The sequence below is a fragment of the Piliocolobus tephrosceles genome, chromosome 12 (genome assembly GCF_002776525.5).
Source record: "Piliocolobus tephrosceles isolate RC106 chromosome 12, ASM277652v3, whole genome shotgun sequence".
NCBI lineage: Eukaryota > Metazoa > Chordata > Mammalia > Primates > Cercopithecidae > Piliocolobus > Piliocolobus tephrosceles.
The window spans coordinates 88,065,204-88,081,667 of record NC_045445.1 but is presented as its reverse complement, the minus strand read 5'-3'; the positions used below and the strand labels follow the sequence as shown (position 1 = coordinate 88,081,667).

Below are 16,464 nucleotides of genomic sequence, written 5' to 3'. Positions count from 1 at the left end.
AAATGATGAATTGATGGGTGCTGACGAGTTGATGGGTGCAGCACACCAACATGGCACAAGTATACATATGTAACAAACCTGCACACTATGCACATGTACCCTAGAACTTAAAGTATAATAAAAAAAAAAAAAAAAGCTTTTTAAAAATGCTACTAGGGACCAACCAAATTATTTTTATGAGCTAATAATGGGACGCAGCCTGTATTTTTCAAAAAGATTGTCATACACAATGAAAAGTTAGTGAAGATGTTTGAGAAATAAAATAACACCCATGCTTTAGGAAAGTAGTTCTCATAGCTTCCTATGTGGATGACATTGCAGATACAGCAGAGACTGTATACAGGGAAGTAATTCTTCAGATGGAAATGGATACTGCATTACAAATATCCATGCCAGTTGTAATGAAGGCTTGAAATGGAGCAGTGAACTGGGAGGTGGAGAGTGGGGCAGGTACTAAGTAAGATATTCAGGATAGAAATAGTAGAATTTGCTAAGTGATTGCAAGTGAGTCATTAAAGAGAAATGGGAGTCAACATTGACTTTCAGATTGCCATCTGAGGTAACTGTGCAGGAAATGGTGGCATTAAACTAAAGGTTTAGGGGGAGGAGCTTGATTGCTGTAGGAAGAGATGTAGATATAAAGCTGAGATTTATCTGTGAAACTTCCAGGCAGACAAGCCCACTAGGCTGTCATATGTATGGGCTAAAGCATGAATGTGGGTGGGGTATACAGGTTGGAGATTTGGAAGATAATATTTGAAGCCATGGAAGTACAGGAATTTACTCAAAAGAGCATGTAGAATGAAAAAAAGAAAAGAAGGACCCAGTCGAGAAACATTCATTTAAGAGTATCTACTTAACGCAACGTCTCCTTCCAAAATGGTTTTTCTTTTTTTCAAGTGAGGAAAGCTCTTTGTGTATGGATATGTGTACATCAGGGTGTGAGTGTATGCAATACACATGAATGGATGGCATGTGCATTTTAAGGAAACATTGTTATGTACTTGGGGAGCTGGTGTAGGACTCTGGTCCATTTAATGGTGCCTGTACTTACTGTCTCTGTTTTATTACTGTTATCCTCCCTTTCCCTCTTTTCTATCACCCTTCTTTTGTTCCATTCTTGTCTCTCTTCTTCCACTTATCTACATGCTCCTTCATCACCATTTAAAAGTCCAAGGAAAACATGGGCAAAATAGATTAGTTTGGGTTTTGGGGGCTGAGGTTGGGAACATAATGTGGGAGTGTGATTGGGATTGGGCGGAAAGACAGGGGTGGGCGTGTGTTCAGAGTTAGAAGCAGAAAATGGTCTGTGGTGGGAGAATCCACTTCTGATGTTTTTCCCACTGCAAATTCTGCCATTGGTGTGAGTGCTGAGTATTAATGTGTCTATTTCTGGGCTCGTGTCTGAATGTGTGTTAGGCTCTTAGCTTGACTTCAATAGGTCATTAGATGATGCTGCCGTCATCATTCCTGCTTCTGTCCAGCAAACATTATTATTATTTTTTTTAACAGAAATATGCTGCCGTGCTTATACTTCAGGAGATTTAGGATTAGAGTAGTTAGGAAGGAAGGAAGGAAGGAAGGAAGGAAGGAAGGAAGGAAGGAAGGAAGGAAGGGAAGATATCAATTCGAAATTGCATCATTAGATGGGATAACTTGAGTGCTATAATAAATCTCCCTGTGGAGACTGTGGTGGGGGTCTTGCAATTCATTTTAACTGGGGAACTTGAGAAGGTTTTGGAGAAGATGAGGCATTTCATATAGGTCATATAGGTCATATTCACAGTGAATATAAATAATGGTTAATCAGGTAATTAGCATTTGTAAGGGCAGTTAATAACACTGAAATGTGTATGCCATGCAAATAGGAGGATATATTATTTTTTCTTTCCTAGCTGTGTAACCATGGGAAGGTTGCCTAACCTATCTGATCCTCAATGTCCTTATCCGTAAAATGGGGGTAATAATTCCTATCCCAGATTTTCTTTGGGAAGACTAAAGAGTAAATGAGCCAGGAGCTTTGAAATTAAAAGGTGCTTGACAAATATTAGTTCCTTTCTTCAGTTTCTTTGACTCTTTGCTCCTTCCTTCTTTCTACCTCCCATACATGTTTACCTGTCCATACGTGAACATGAAGTATATGTTTATAGTACTTTCTCCACTTTAAATTTTTAAACCAAGTGGCTTAACCTTTGTATATTACTGTAAAATTGTCAAAAGCAGGTTAATTTAAGTCACTTTTGGAACACACACATTTATTTTTCATTATGTAATATCCATCTCTGTCCCTAGGAAATTTCTTTGCTCTGAAGTCTGTATTATTTGATATTAAGATGGCCATTCCTGCTTTATTTTGATTAATGTTTGCATGGTATTTAGACCATTTGTTGTGAACATAATTATTGATACATTAAGGCTATGTCTGCCTTTTTATTTTTTGTTTTCTGTTTATTCTCTGTAATTTTAGTTTCTCCATTTTCTTTGCCTGGCCTTCCTGTGGGTGACGAGCATTTTTTAAAAATTCATATATGATTTATTTATAATGTTTTGAGTACATTTCTTTGTATATAGCATTTTCAGTGTTTTCTCTCAGTAATATATTATATATACATAACTTATTTAATAATCTTCTGACTTCACCACTGTACATGCTTGAATGAAGTGTAGAAGCATGTCCTCCCCTTTACATCTCTTTACATTCCCCAGTTTACAATATAAATGTGTTAAATATTTCCTCTACATATGCTGAGACCACATTAGATAACATTATAAATTTAGCTTCAATTATCAAACATAAGAAATTTCAAGAGGAAAGAGAAAGTCTGCTGTATTAACCATGTTTTTGCTTACTGTTTATTGTTTCTTTTTCTGTTTTCAGAGCTTACTATCATCTTTTTTTAGGGTATATCTAAATTTCCTTAGTATTTCTTCATTGGAGAATGTCTTGATTATCCATTCAGTACTGAAGGATATTATTATTGGAAATAGATTTCTGGGTTGTCACTTCTCTTCCTTCAGCACTTAAAAAATGCTAGGGCATCATCAGTTTCTGATGATAAATCTGTTATTCTAAAGTTATTTTCCTTTGTAGAATTGTTTCTCTTCAGCTGCTTTGAAGAAGTTTCCTTTTTCTTTCATTTTTCAGAATTTGATTACAATGTGTCCTGGAGTGTATTTCTTTGTGTTGATTATGTTGGTGTTTACTCCTCTTCTTGAATCTAAATGTTTATGTCTTTTGTAAAATTTGGCAAGTTTTTAGTCATTATTTTTCCCGATACCTTTCCAATCCTGCCCTCTTTCTCCGGGGAATCTGTTGGCATAAATGTTAAAGCTTTTGTTATAGTTCCACAGTGATTTCTACTGTTTTATATTTGTAAGCTATTTTTTTCCCTCTGTCTTCTCCACCTTACTGTTAAACTTATCCATTGGGTTTTTTGGGGGTTTTTATGTTACTGTATTTTTCAGTTCTAAAAATGTCACTTTGTTCTTCTTTATGTTTTATATTTCTTTGTTGAGACTTTCTATTTATTTTCTGAGATTTTCTACATTATCATTTGTTTCAAGTGTATTGTAACTGCTCACTGAAATGTTTTTATGACAGGTGCTTTAAGATCCTTATCAGATAATCCTAACATGGGTGTCATCTCAGTATTGGCATCTGTTTATTTTCTCTTCTCATTCAAGTGGATATCTTAGTATGGAAAGTGATTTTTTGATTAAAAGTTGGATACTCTGGATCTTATTTAAATCTTTTGTTTTAGCAGTTCTCTAACACTCTCCTGGATGGAAGAGGGATGGCAGAAGTCCAGTTTCTCCACCGTCTCTTGACATCCAGATTGGGGAGGGGCTGTTTGTTACTGCTGGTTAGAGGTGCAAGTTTGGCCTTTTCTCTGGGCCTATGCTGATTCCATCCTAGCTGGTTGAGGTAGAAACTCCTAGCTACCACTGGTAAGGGTAGAAGTCATGGTTCCCCATGTGGTCTTCACTGGGAAAGGTCTATTTTCACTGGGGATTAAAGTCCTTGCTCACAACTGGTCCTTTTCTGGGCATGGGGTGGTGGTTCCTTTGAAGCTTGGTGAGAGTGGAAGTCTAGGCTCTCCATTTGCAAGCCTAAGCTTCTGACTAGCTGCATCGTTATTATGACAGCTGGCATTCTACTGTACCAAGGTGTCACACTTTCTAGCTAACTTCTGATGCTTTTGCAAAAAAAAAAAAAAAAAAAAAAAATTGCAACATATTCCTTTCTCCTTTCCAGACTTTGCCTAGGACATAGTGGGAAAAGGAATACCTTTGCAGGCAGACCAACAAAATGTGGCACTTTCAAGCTGGGTGGCTGTGGGAAAATCACTCAAATTCTCTGGGCCTCTATTTCCCCAGCTGTAAAGGAGGAGTAGGAAGCTCACAGGACTCTTGCTGAATGAGCAAAAGTAGGTCCAAGGGCCTGGCACACAGGGGCGGGAGGGGGCTCAATAAATGATAGTTCCCTTCCTTTACCTCTCCTGTAGAAAGAGAGAAGAAGAGGAAGAAGAGGAAGAGGAAGAAGAGGAAGAAGGTTTCTTCTTCAAGAGGTTTCAAGAGGAAGAAGAAACCAAGGTGTTTTACCTACCACCACTAATCACCACGTGTAGGTCTCATCCAGCACTCTAAGGGTTAAATCTCATGCTCAAAGTCTTATTTCTTAAAGAGACACACTTGACATCTTCCACCTTGGGTTCTCAGAAAACACTCCAGGGAGACAGCTTGACCCAGGCCACTCTCAGAGTGAGAGCAAAAGCCAAAGCAGGGGCTCACGCTGAGAAGGGGAGGTGAAGAAAGACCTTGTGCCAGCCTACACAGCCTGGCGCTATTGTGTTCTGAGCAAGGACAGTATCATCGCTTTGCCAAAAGCTGCTCCAGAAGCAACCGGGTGGCGGACTCCACTTCGGCAACTCCTATTTTGCCAGCCCGCCTGTCACCTCCAGCTCCTCAGAGCAGCTGTCGCGATCCCACCATCAGCGCAGGAACGCGTCCCCAATCCCCATTGCTCCCATCCCCCTCCCAAGCGCGGGATAGGAAGGAAGAAAGTGGCCAGTGAGTGAAAGGAAAACGAGCGCGCGCCATTCTCCCAGCTCCGCCCGCTGAGATTCCCCTGCAACCCCTACTTGGCAGCCCCTGGCAGCAGCCACCAGCCCCGATGCGCTAGACTTGGCTCTCAAAAGCCTTTCCCAAACTCCAGGTTCTCAAGTTGAACAAGAGACTGGAAAAAAATCTCGACTCCTAAAGAGCAAGGAGCCAAAGACACCTTGGGGCACACAAGTACTTTTTAAAAACGTGACCATGAATGCAGAGCCCTGACCCCCACCTCGAAAAATAAAACTGTCTTGGGACCAACCTCGTGTTTCTTCATCTTTGCTTTCTCAGCCACATCTGGCAAGAGGTCTCTCTCTCTCAACTCTCCTTAGCGCCCCTCCCATCCCCACCTCTCCTGCAAGTCTGTGGTGAATGGGCCCCTTTCCAGCTACCCAGACAAGCAGCCCAACAATAGATAATTAGCCCTCTCCCGCAAGGAAGGGTTGGTTGGAGGGGGGCGGGGGGTTGAGGGGGACAACGTGCCACTTACCTGATCTCTTTAATGCTTTCCAATTTGCACATGATTTCTTGCTCATCTGCCATACTTTTCACTGTCAATTTCACGTCCCGAGAGATGTACAAATACACCAGCCAAAGGATACAATAGACACAATGTAGCCACCTCCTCCGGGCTTGGGGCTCTGAGCCTGTGCGTTAGGGGCTTGGAGAGGCCTGGGAGCTGTAGTCCACAGCTTCAGGGCCAGCCAGGCAGCCCGCGGGCCTGTAAGACTACAACTCCCAGAAGGCCAAGCGAGACATGCCTGTTTCCCTTCCTGCAGCCGCACTTTAAATCAATTTGTTATAGATAATTATGTCAAAGGTTGTGAAGAGTGCAAAGGAATGGGGATATTCATCTGGCCCGTGTGTGGGAAAATGGGGGAAAAAATACTCCTGAAGGCAATTGGAGAGATGAGAGACGTACCCATTCGCTCCCCTTCGGGGGTCCTTGCACCTACTCACCCGCAAAAGATTAGCGGTAGTTGCTAATTATGCCTTGGGGATGGAAACAAAGCCTGCAGGGAAAGTAGCTTCGGAGATGTTGAATGTGCTAGCTGCTGCCTGGGGACCAGTGACTTTGGCATTCAAATTAGGGTGGGGCGGGGGTGGGGAAGAGGAGGATGGGAGGAGGAAGATGCTGCAAAAGCTGGGGGAAAGGAGAGTGGGGAGGAGAACCTTGTTATTTCTAGCTACCCGTTCAAAAAACAATTACTTAAGCTCGGACTTTGTCAGTCAATGGAAGAAGTCCTGTAGGAGTCACTGGGCGAGGCAGATAAATAAAAGCAAATCCTTGCCGTTGAGGAACAGAAGAGGCTGAAAATTTACCTATTAATTACAGTACAGTGTGGTGTCAAACAAAATACAGGAATAGATAAGGTGTAACCTGTGCAGAGAAGATGTAAATAGGTCTCAAGAGTGACTAAGGATTTGTCAGACCATAGAGGAGAATAGGCTTTCCAGGTGAGGATACAACAGAGAGAGAAAGGATGAGTGGTTCAGAGTGCCTGAATTATATGAGGTGTAGAGGTGGAAAAAAGAAATGGGAAATGTAGTATTTAGAAAAGGCAGGTAGGAGCCAGACTATGAAATACGTTAAATGTCAGACTAAAGGGTTTGGACTTAATCCTATAGGCACACATTTATCTAATAAACTTTTAAATTAATTAATTAATTAATTTATGAGACAGTCTCACTCTGTTGCCCAAGCTGGAGTGTAGTGGCACAGATCTCAGCCTACTACAACCTCCTTCTCCTAGGTTCAAGCAATTCTCTGGCCTCGGTCTCCCGAGTAACTGGGATTACAGGCGCCCATCCAATTTTTGTGTTTCTTAGTAGAGATGGGATTTCATCATGTTGGCCAGACAGGTCTTGAACTCCTGAGCTCAAGCGATCCACCCGCCTCAGCCTCCCAAAGTGCTGGGATTATAGGCATGAACCACCACGCCTGACCCTAATAAGCATGTTTTAAGTGCTTACTCTGCACCAAATAATGTTTAATTATTGTATGTTTCAATGCACGGTAGTGATAAGGTTGGAGGAATATTTTAGGGAGGAACTCTGGAAGCAAAGTAGAGAATGATTAGAGGACATGAGACCAGGTAAGAGGCAGTTACTCAGAGTGCACAAATAGGCCTAGAGAGCTGGACTTCGGACAAAAGGAAGATGGTGACTCACTCCCAACTAAAGGTGAGTCAGAAATTTCTCTGAGTTTGTCCTTTCTTTTACTGAGCTTCAGTTTCCTCATCTGAAAAATGTACCTAGTGAGCCCACCTCAAAGGCTTGTTGTGAGGCCTCTATGCGATCATTCCCATGATCATGCTGAATACAGGGCTTGGTATATTGTAGGAGCTTGAGAAGTTGTGGAACATGAATCTCATGTCATTCTGGATGTCCACAGTGATTTTAAACATTCTCCAGGGAAGAAATTAAAGCCTTTCTCTTCTTTGGATCAAAGATGTAATAACTTTCTTAACCATAAAATTCTCCCTAGTGTCTACATTTTCCTATAATCTTGAAGGTTGCTATCTTGTAGAGCCACTAGTTGGTACTTAAAGAACACTGAGTTGGTTAGTCACAAACCCTGTGGATCCAGAGCCAAGAACTGGCCCCAGCTCTGTCTCGTAAGGGGAGGAGGTAAGTGACAAGCCTGTGTAAGTGCCTGGCATATACTGGCTACTGTGCTGAGTTTGATATGTACAACCTATCATTTTATCCTCACAACCAATATGAAGGGGGCAAGTAGATTCATCCCCTTTTAGAAGGAAGAAAACTGACTCGGATAGGGAAAGTTGTTTTGCCAAGGCCACACAATAAGTTATGAAGCTAGAGCCTGTGCCCAATTTGGACCAAGTTACTTGCAGATTAATGAAGATAGCGTGTCTGGAAAAAAATATATAGCAACCAAAACTAAAACGGCGTCCTGAGTGTACATATCTATGTCAAACATAAAGTGGTTTATAATGCGTTAATGCTGGCTTGGGGAAAAGTGAAGGGTTTGTAAGGGATATGTGGGAAGCAATTTATGAACCGTCTTTGAGATTTTAAATCTAATGTCTCTCTCTTTTTCCACTATCCCCTTCACCCTAAGAATCCTTACCACTGACTATGTTCACACGTCTGGTAAAAGTCTGGATGTGGCTACGTATCTGTTTCAATTAAATATGTTAATGGGTTTAGAGTCTGATTTGGTAATAATTTGGGAACTATCTTGTCTTTCAAGCCTCACGGAAATCCTAGTTTACAGATGAGGAAACTGAGACCAAGAGAGGCAAAGGACTTTTCCGACGTCACCCAACTTGGCTGAAACAGAACCAAGACTCCTGACTCAAGGGCCTGTGCTCTTCCTATGGCCCCACGCGGCCTGTATGAAGCTGCTACTGCTACCATGGGGCCTGAATGCCTCTGTTAACTTTTCAGCCAGAAGGTACACTCCAATATAGGGTGTCTGCAGAGGGCCAAGCATGTCCCATGCTTCCAATCTATGGACATTAAAGGGAGATAACAGTTAATCTAAGAGAAGAGGCTGTGGGAAAACCTGGAGCTTAGAAGAAGGCTTGTGCTATTTGTGACAATTAAAATGTCCAAATACAGAAAGAGTAATATGCCTCTTAGCTTCTGTTGGTTTGCTTTTGGCTCCTTGACCTCTTTGAGAACAGATGTTTCACCTGTTCCTTGCTGAGTTTTAAGAATCCAGGCTAGCAATGAAAGGAAGGAAAATGTTGTAGAGAAAGTATGGGGAAGAGAAGGAAACCATAGCCTTCTGCCCCTTCTTCTGAAGCAGCACTTAAAACAGTATCTGCAAGCCAAGGTGGTGGCTTTTCCATAGTAAGTGTTCAGTAGCTCTCAATTGATCAGAAGTTTGCAATGACTGAAACAATATTTAAGATATGGGCTAGAAGTGAGTTCTAATGCATGATTTTATTAGAAGAACTGATTGGTTTGAGGGGGTAGAAATAAAAATTCTTAGTTTTATCAGGGCTAAAATTATTCTTATTGCTAAGAAACAGGTAAGTCAGGCAGGGTATGTTGGGGTTAATACCATTAAAATGCAAGAAATTAGCAAAAAGGAAGTCAGTCAGTCTTTTGTTAACATGATTATACTTTCAGGGAATAGATCAAGACTTTAAAAATGGAGGCCAGAATATTGAATTCACAGATCTTTCTTTGTACTTCAACAATGAACTGAACTAAGAGGAGGCAGAGATGCAACAACATCCTTGGTCCCAAATTGCCTTTCAAAAAGTAGTGCAAATTACTTATTAAATTTCTCATTAAATTTCTTAATCAGCATTTCTAAGAGAAAAACACAAGCCAAAAGTTTTCAGCCCAAAAATGTTTATTGTATACTTATGATGTGTCAAGAACCATCAAGGTTTCAGTGAAGATTTCATAGCAGATATGACAGACATGGGCCTTGCCCTTACCAAGCTTACCATTTAGTGAGAGACCAGCTATTACAAAGATCATGCATACATATATAGCTATACCTAGCAATCAGGGCTTGAAATAAGTCTAGGTTCTGTGAGCACACACATAAGGGGAGAACCAACTTAGTCCTGAGAAGTGAGCAAGGAGTCAGGGAAAAGCTTCCTGAACAAAATTAGGCAGGAAGGGAGAGGAAGGGAGGGAAACAGCAGGAGGCATTGAGGATTAATTCATGCAAACAGCTAACAAATATTTACTGAACACTTACTACATGCCAGACACTCTCCTAGGTTCCAGAGATATATAGTGCTTTGCAGGTATTAAGTTAGTTTAATCCTTGCAAAAATTTCACAGGACATATATATTATTATCATCCTTATTTTACAGAAGAGGAAGTTGAGGCACAGAGAAGTTAAGTAACTTGCCCAGAGTAACACAGCTAGTAAGTGGCAGAATTGAGATTCAGATTTAGAGAGTCTGCCTCCAGAAGCCATGCCCTCACCTACTGTGTTCTATTAGTTACCCAGGATCCCAGGTCTCAGGAAGTTTACATTCTAGTACGAGGAGCCAGACAATAATGACAGAAAAGAAAAAGAAATAAACATAATAATATTAGGGGGAGATAAGCCCATAAAACACTAATTGAGGATAACAGGAGAGAATGGTGGCAGGAGGGGGAATGTTTTAGTTAGGATGTTCAGGGAAGCCTGCTGTTCAGAGATGACATTGTAGTGGAGACGTAAGGAGTTTGCCATACAATGATCTGGAGGAAGAGTACTCCAGGCAGAAGGAATAGCAGTGCAACGGTCCTGAGTCAGAAAATGCTTAGCCTATGAAAAAAAAGTAGGTAGGGCTCTGGCTGATTAAGAGGAGCAGAAGTAGACTGAGGAGACAGTTTATGCCATTGAACTTTTATTCTAAAAACAGGGTATTGTAAACTATGGTGATGAGTTTGGGTTTTATTCTAATTACAATAGGCAGATATTGAGGGTTTTAAGCAGGGGAGCAACATGATCTAGTTTTTAAACATCACTGACTGCTGTGAGAACAGATTTTATTGGGACAAAAGTGGAAGTAGGAAAACCAGTGGGAAAACTATTACAGTTGTCCAGGAAAGAAACGATGGTGGCTTGAATTACAGTAGTAATAATAGATATGAAGAAAAATGGGCTGATTGTAAACATATTATTGGGCACAGAACTGATATGATTAGCTCATGGATGGGATGAAGAGGTACGGAGGGAAAGACAAGGCATCTAAAATGACTCCTGGATTTTTGGCTTCAGTAATAAGGTCAGTGCCATTCACTGAGACAGGAAAGACTGAAAGAGAACCATACGATGTTACAGCTGGAAGGCACTCATGTGGTATATGGAAAAACTGAAGAACAGAAATGGTAATTGACCTCCCTAGGTTAGGGAGTTAGGAGCTGAGATAGGTAATCTCATTCTTCACACTCTCTCAGATAATTTTCATGTCCTCCATCACTTCAGCCCTTCAGCTGGGGTGTTGAGGGGTGTGTTTGAAGCCTTAACTTTGAAGATTCCCCTACGAGATGGGACTTGTGGATGATTAGCTAGAATTTGTATCTGTCTACATAGACTGTGCTAGGTATTCTCAGGCAATGTTTCAGCTGAGATTATTGCTGTTTTTGATGGCTTTATGTCATTGAACTTTCACTCCTGTATTCTTTCTCACCTACCCAATGTCACTGACCTAGATCCCCCAAATGCAAATTTCAGGGAACAAAGATCTGGCAGTGGGAGTAGGGGAGTCCCACTTTTCCCCTTTCCAAGTCTGAAAAACCCTAGTGTAAAAAATCCTATTATAAAAGCAGTCTAGTGTACATCTACTGCATTTTCTTAGTAAACTTTCATCCACACCCTTCCCCTTCTTCAATTCCCACCTCTTTGAGAGTAACCAAAACTGACTGTCTAGCTCCAATGACCTTCCATTTCTAACGGCCTCCTTTATATCACCGGAACTAAGTATGCGATTGAGTTTCCAAAAGGACTGAGTCTTACCAGGTTCCCTGCACATCTTTCCCAGGCTGGGGTACTTTAGAAGTATTCACAGGGCCCTTGTCCCCCTCATAGAGCTGTTTAATGATTAAATGAAAATAGATAAGGTATGAGAAAGCACCTAGCACGTTGATTGAAATATAATAGGCATTCAGTACAGGTAAATATCCCTCATCCTTCTCATCACTTCCCCTAATTCTCAGAGTCATTTTGAGAACCCAAATTTGGAGATAATTCAGTAAATAGAAACAGGAGAGGACCATGAAAAACTACAAATAAGTTGTCTTGATTTACGCTTGAGAAGACAATGATACAGGCTTCATTTAAAGATCTCAAAATGGACAGGGCAGCATTTGATGTGAAGGTTGTAGCCATTATTTCCCCTGAGTCTGGGGCAAAAATGGTTTCAATTATAGTAGAGGCTTTAGAGAGATGATAACTTGTAAAGCCACAATGACAGATAAGCAACCCCAAGGAAAAGATGGACAGATTCAACTGTATAAAAATGTACAATGAAAAGTGACAGTCATAAAATAAAAATGAAACAGACTGGGAAAGTAAAAATAACTCATAAATCTTAGTATTACCCCACCCAGGGGTTGGTTGCATTGTAAACAATAGACCAAACCTTATGCCTATGAATAAAACATCTGGCATCTGCAAGTAAATGGATTGGGAGAGGAGTGGGAAGGCAGATGTTCTCTCCTGGGCCTTCAAAATCCCCTTGCATATATCACATGTAATTTCCCAGCTCGACTTCCCAGATATCGCTTCCTTTCCTAGCACAGGTGGCAGTATGCATAGTGGTGAGGCACCCAGACTCTTCAGTCAGGCTGCCTGAGTTCACCTCTGGTCTCTACTGTTTTTAGCTAACTGACTCAAGGGCAAATAACTTCCCCTCTATGGGTTTTGGTCTTGTCATATGGAAAATGGAAATGATAGTAATTGTGACTAACTCTTAGGGTTGTAATTAAATTAATATATGTAACTGGCTAAAACAGCATAATAAATACTATAAAAGTGTCTGCTATTATTAAGATGGATATTCTTCAATAAACTTTCTTGTTACCTCCTTGTTTTCCATCATTGGCAGCCTAGCTACCCTATCAGACAGGTTCCCATTATCCTCCAAATCACAAGACTTGAAAAGGATTGTGCTTATCTACTTGGAAATGAAAATACCAAATAAATGCATCATAGAGATGGCCAATCTGTCATAAAATTGAGGATATAACAAATTTAAACATCTGACATTATTTAAAAATAGTAAAATCATGTTCCCAGTCCTATAAAATGATCATAAATTTACTATATACACTTATTACATAATCTACTCTTCCAATTAATAAGATACATCATATATAGTATATGTTAGCACATAAAAATATATCTCAACTTACATCATAAACTGGATCAAAAAATAATCCAGCTATCAGACTTCAGGTAGTCTCTAAGATGGAAGTAATGGAGGAAGGTAGACAGATTGTCCAGTGAGAGAAAAGCAGGTCTTCATTTTAGAGGACCTGGTGACCTGGACAGCAAAGTGGGGCATAAAGAACAAGGCAGGAGCCTAATGATAAACACTGGGACAAAATGTCAATTATCTCCAAATTGATATACAGGTTTAATGGCAACTGACATCAAAATCCAGAAATATTTTTGGTAGACACAGACAAGATAGTTCTAAAATTTATATAGAAAGGCAAGGGAACTGAAATAGCTAAAAACAATTTTGAAAGAGAATAAAGTGGAATAAATCATTCTACCTCATGTCAACATTTATTAGATAGCTACAGTAATCAAGGCTATGTAGTATTGGTGGTGGAATAGACATATGGATCAATGGAACAGAATACAGGACCCAGACAAAGACTCACACATATATGCCAAACTGGTTTACTGTTTTTTTTTTTTTTTCTTTTTTCTTTTCTCACAAAGGTGAAAGGAAGATCTTTTCAACAAATGATGGTGGAGAAAGTGAATATCTGTTAGGAAAAAAAATTTTTACTCGAAAGACTTCACATCTTATGCAAAAATTAACTCAAAATGGATGATGGATTTAAATGTAAAATGTAAACCTATAAAACTTTTAGGAAAAAAAGAAAGGAGAAAACCTTTTGGATCTCGGACTAAGCAAAGGATTCTTAATTTGACACCAAAAGCATAATCCATAAAAGGAAAAGCTGATAAAATGGACTTTATCAAAATTGAAAATTTTTTCTATGTGAAAGAGGATGAAAAGACAAGCTATACACTAGGAAAAAATATTTGAAAACTACATATTCAACAAAAGACTAGTATCTAAAATATATTAAGAACCCTCCAAGTTCAACAGTAAAACTTAATATAATTTAAATAATTGTCAAAAGATATGAAGAAACATTCACTGAAGAGGTTATACAGATGGTAAATACATGAAAATTTCTTCAATATCATTAGCCATTTGAGAAATGCGAATTAAGACCATAACACAATATTGCTATAACCTATCAGAAAGGCTAAAATAAAAAATGGTGACAGTACCAAATGCTGGCACAGAGAAACGGAGTCACTCATACATTGCAGGTGAGCATGCACAATGGTACCACCATTATGGACAATGGTTTGTCAATTTTGTATTTTTAAAAAAGAAACACACAACTACCACATGACCTAGTAATTGCAATCCTGAACATTTACTCCAGAAAAAAGTGAAAATTTATGTTTACAACAAACCTATACATATTTATAGTAGTTTATTTATAATAGCCCAAAACTGGAAACAACCCATATGTTTTTCAACAGGGGAATGTTTAAACAAATTGGTATATCCATACCATGGAATACTCCTCAACAATAAAGAAAACTATTGATACATCTGTGGGTAAATCTCCAGAGAATTATGCTGAGTAAAAAAAGTCAATCCCCAAAGGTTACACACGATATGATTCTATTCATGTAACATTCTGGAAATGACAAAATCACAGAAATGGGAAACAGATTTGTGGTTATCAGAGGTTACAGAGGGAATGGTAGTGGGAGGGAAGTAGGTATGGCTACAAAAGGGCAATATGAGGGTTCACTGTGGTGGTGGAAACATTCTGTATCTTGATTATATTAATGTCAATATCTTCTCTGTGGTATTGTACTATAGTTCTGCAAGGGGTTACTTTGGGAAAAACACAGTAAAATTTACATGAGATCTATCCGTATCATTTTTCTGCAACTGCATGTGAATCTATAATAAAAACAAAAAGTTAATTAAGAAAAAATATTGTTTATCTTGATTACTGAGATTTTCAGCATTCCCTTAAAATTATGCTCAAGGCAACTACCTCCACTCACCTCACTCTAGTTTCAGCCCTCTTCCTTCTCTTTCTGTGTCTCCAGGGCCTAGTATAGACCCAGCCCTCAGTGAATTAATGCTGTACAGATGGGGAATGAATGACTTCCCCTCAGATGAATTATTCCCAGTCATACTATGCTCACAGAGAGAAACAATATGCCTTCTCTCCTCCTCTCCAATTTCTTTCTTTCCCTTCTGGTGTTAATGATCAGCAATCTTCTACCTTTTTCAGAGACACATAGGGGCAAAGACTACACTGAAAGGATCTTAGACCAGGTGTTGAAAATCCTAGTATTCAATGTAGGCTTAACAACTGATTGGATGTGGGACCTTGGACAAGGCACTTTACTTCTTGGAGCCTCAGTTTCCCATCTGCAAAAATGGGAAAATAATAATGCCTTCCTGCGAAGAAAGTATCATTACCTGGAAAATTCAGTGTAGCTGAAAGATTTGAATATTCACTTTACATGTCCCTATCTCTGTGAAATGAAGATAAAAGAGGGAAGGTATGGGAAGATGTAATGGTGATTGTATAAGAGCTTACTTAGGGGTTGTGGTGCTACATTGTCACTGTTATCTCCACTGGACCTTCAAGATCATCCCAGTGGTCAATACTGGTTAAGCATAGGACTTAACAGTTGTTGAATGGCTCAAGTTTTTTTCTATTTTTAAGAATCCTGACATATTACAAAGTGGAGGGGTGCAGTGGTGTGGGCCTGTAAATCCAGCTACTCGGGAAGCTGAGGCAGGAGGAGTGCTTGAGCCTAGAAGTTCAAGACCAGGCTGAGAAACATAGCGTGACCCTGTCTCAAAATAAAACAAACAAAACTATTCTCACAGCTTGCCAGGAGTAAAAGAAAAAAAGTAGAAACATTGGCAGTTCCTCAAAAAGTTAAACATAGAATTACCCACATGACTCATTAATTCTACTCCTATGTATATACCCAACAGAAATAAAAACATATATCCACACAAAAACTTGTATGTGAATGTTTATAGCAGCATTAACCTTAAGAGCCCAAAAAGTAGAAATGAACCCAAATACCCATTGATTGATGAGTGGATAAATAAGGTTTGGTCTGTCTTTACAATGAAACATTATTCATCCATAAAACAAATGAAGTATTGATCACATGCTAAAGCAAATGAACCTTGAAAATATGATGTTAAGTAAAAGTCAGACACAAAGGACTATATGTTGTATGATTCCATTCATGTGAAATATACAGTATAGGCAAGTACATAGAGACAGAGAGTAAATTAATGGTTGCCAGGGGCTGCCAGGAGGAAAAAATGGGGGAGTGACTTCTTAATGGGTATGGGGTATGAAAATGTTCAAGAATTAGATAGTCATGATGGTTCCAAAATATTGAAAATGTACTAAATTATACACTTAAAACATAACCGTATATATTTATTGGTGAAATTTATGGTGAATTATATCTTGATAAAAATGTCAAACCATGCCTTATTTCATTGACAATATAAACTCTTCAGTCTCAACTTAAGACCTTTCATAAATGAGACATTCAGAGCAAATGAGTGTTCTTGTTCCCATTCCCCTCCTGACTCCAATCTCTGATAGGC

The 16,464-nt window shown here is 39.5% G+C and overlaps 1 protein-coding gene across 4 annotated transcripts in view; it reads right to left on the bottom strand.

Moving 5' to 3' along the window:
- ZC4H2 (zinc finger C4H2-type containing) overlaps positions 1 to 16,464 on the bottom strand; it is a 112,270-nt gene that overhangs the window by 51,863 nt on the left and 43,943 nt on the right. Inside the window, exon 1 of one of the 4 annotated variants that reach the window (XM_023198445.1) lies at positions 5,600 to 5,802. The exons of 2 other annotated variants lie outside the window; for them this stretch is intronic. In XM_023198445.1, coding sequence (XP_023054213.1) covers positions 5,600 to 5,652 — 53 coding nt within the window. In that variant the 5' untranslated portion in view covers positions 5,653 to 5,802. Of the gene's footprint in view, positions 1 to 5,599; positions 5,803 to 16,464 lie in introns of those variants that run through there. One more of the 4 variants, XM_023198442.1, reaches the window with a different exon arrangement.